General features: G+C 42.3%; 1 protein-coding gene across 1 annotated transcript; it reads left to right on the plus strand.

Moving 5' to 3' along the window:
• Positions 1-484: 484 nt before the first annotated feature.
• On the plus strand, positions 485-1582 carry LOC100697853 (E3 ubiquitin/ISG15 ligase TRIM25-like; the record flags this gene model as incomplete). The annotated part of the gene is made up of 1 exon (XM_003460440.5): positions 485-1582. A coding segment is annotated over exon 1 (1023 nt), but the record flags the coding sequence as incomplete, so codon positions are not given.
• Positions 1583-2640: the final 1058 nt, after the last annotated feature.

Genomic DNA, 2640 nt, shown 5'->3' on the forward strand with positions numbered 1-2640 from the left:
TGCATCCTCTTTAATACAAACAGATGTAACTATTGTTATCCTTCCATCTGTGCATTGTTACCCATTTCATTTGTTACAATCTGGCCAACTCTTCCAAGTTTGTGTGTTTATTTTTTTCTTCTGACTGGATGCAGCTTTATACACCATCCTGTCAGCATCCTAATACTTATCACCACGTTGTGTTTATGTGCTGAAAGAAAAATGATTTCCTTATAGCTAAAACCAATTCTGAAATACAATTTCATCAAATCATCTATACAAGGCATTCTGTAGAGACTAAGTTACAAGTTACTAAAGCTAACTGGGTCACAGTTTTTACTGCATACTGCAAATCAAACATAACACACCCTGGCACTTGTTGGTGCCTCCCTTCACAGATGTGTCTGTATCAGGATGGGTCTAAACAACATGGTGTAAATGCAGTTGCTGGTGAGCCTCATTTCCTGTAGGAGGTGAACAAGAGCAGAGATCTGTTCCCTTCAGAGCACAGAGGTTGTTTCTGTTCAGAGGAAGTGAAACTGTCTGACAGTCACTGAGAGACGGTGAAACGGCACAGCACATGAATCAAATGGACCAAACAAAATTCTGCTGTTCAGTCTGTTTGGATCTACTGAAGGATCCGGTGACTATTCCCTGTGGACACAGCTACTGCATGAACTGTATTAAAAGCTTCTGGGATGAAGAGGAAGACAAGAAAATCTACAGTTGCCCTCAGTGCAGACAGACTTTCACACCGAGGCCTGTCCTGGTGAAAAGCACCATGTTAGCAGATTTAGTGGAGGAGCTGAAGAAGACTGGACTCCAAGCTGCTCCTGCTGATCACTGCTATGCTGGACCTGAAGATGTGGCCTGTGATGTCTGCACTGGGAGAAAAATGAAAGCCTTCAAGTCCTGTCTGGTGTGTTTGGTCTCTTGCTGTGAGAAACATGCTAAGTTTCATTATGAATGTCCTGCATTTGACAAACACAAGCTGGTGGAGCCCTCCAAGAAGCTCCAGGAGAACATCTGCTTTCGTCATGATGAGGTGAAGAAGATGTTCTGCCGTACTGATCAGCAGAGTATCTGTTATCTCTGCTCTGTGGATGAACATAAAGGCCACGACACAGTCTCAGCTGCAGCAGAAAGGACTGAGAGGCAGAGAGAGCTGGAGGTGAGTCGACAAAACATCCAGCAGAGAATCCAGGACAGAGAGAAAGATGTGAAGCTGCTTCAACAGGAGGCGGAGGCCATCAATCAGTCTGCTGATCAAACAGTGGAGCACAGTGAGAAGATCTTCACTGAGCTGATCCATCTCATCCAGAAAAGAAGCTCTGATGTGAAGCAGCAGATCAGATCCCAGCAGGAAACTGAAGTGAGTCGAGTCAAAGAGCTTGAGGAGAAGCTGGAGCAGGAGATCACTGAGCTGAAGAGGAAAGATGCTGAGCTGAAGCAGCTCTCACACACAGAGGATCACATCCAGTTTCTACACAACTACCCCTCACTGTCAGCACTCAGTGAGTCTACAGACTCATCCAGCATCAATATCCGTCCTCTGAGCTACTTTGAGGATGTGACAGCAGCTGTGTCAGAGGTCAGAGATAAACTACAGGACATTCTGAGAGAGGAATGGACAAACATCTCACTGACAGTCACTGAAGTGGATGTTTTACTGTCAGATCCACCAGAGCCAAAGACCAGAGCTGGATTCTTAAAATATTCATGTGAAATCACACTGGATCCAAACACAGCAGACGAAGAGCTGTTATTATCAGAGGGGACCAGAGAAGCGATATACATTAACCCTGAGGAACCAATGGAGCTGTATGATTCTGATTATCCAGAAAGATTAACTGACTGGTTTCAGGAGGAGGAGATTATATAGCAGTCGCATACAAGAATATCAGCAGAAAAGGATTGGGTAATGAATGTGGATTTGGACATAATGACAAATCTTGGTCATTAGATTGTTACAACAACAGTTATACATTTTGGTACAACAACATCCAAACTCCTGTCTCAGGTCCTCGTTCCTCCAGAGTAGGAGTGTACCTGGATCACAGAGCAGGTATTTTGTCCTTCTACATCGTCTCTAAAACCATGACTCTCCTCCACAGAGTCCAGACCACATTCACTCAGCCGCTCTATGCTGGACTTTGGGTTTACTATAATTATGGAATTTGGATTGGAGCCACTGCTGAGGTGATCAAACTTAAATAAACTGAAGTCTTTCATATTGTGGGTTTAAATCTGTATTTTAGTTTCATTTTATTTTCTCTCCATCATTTCTGCACAGAGATCAGCTGTCAGTCAAACATTATGGGTGGTACCTCCACATCTTCTAGTTGTTCTCTTGATGTTTCTGAGTTTTTAAAGGAGATCTTTCCTGTGACTGTTTATGGAGGCTATCACTGCTCATCATCATTTTGATTTACTAAAATATTTCTCCACATGAAAATGTAAACTTCTCTATCCTCTAAATGTTTCTGGAATATTTGTATTGAACATGTCGACATTTCTCTTTATGAGTATGGCAGACCATGTGTGTGTGTTTGTGTTTGTTTTTGTCAAAATCATCAAACAAATGAGGAAAAACTGTGATTTTAATGAATGAATTCATATATTGTGTTGATGTTTTATTGTGTGAATAAATTGGAAGGTTTG

The sequence above is a fragment of the Oreochromis niloticus genome, linkage group LG18 (genome assembly GCF_001858045.2).
Source record: "Oreochromis niloticus isolate F11D_XX linkage group LG18, O_niloticus_UMD_NMBU, whole genome shotgun sequence".
Lineage (NCBI taxonomy): Eukaryota > Metazoa > Chordata > Actinopteri > Cichliformes > Cichlidae > Oreochromis > Oreochromis niloticus.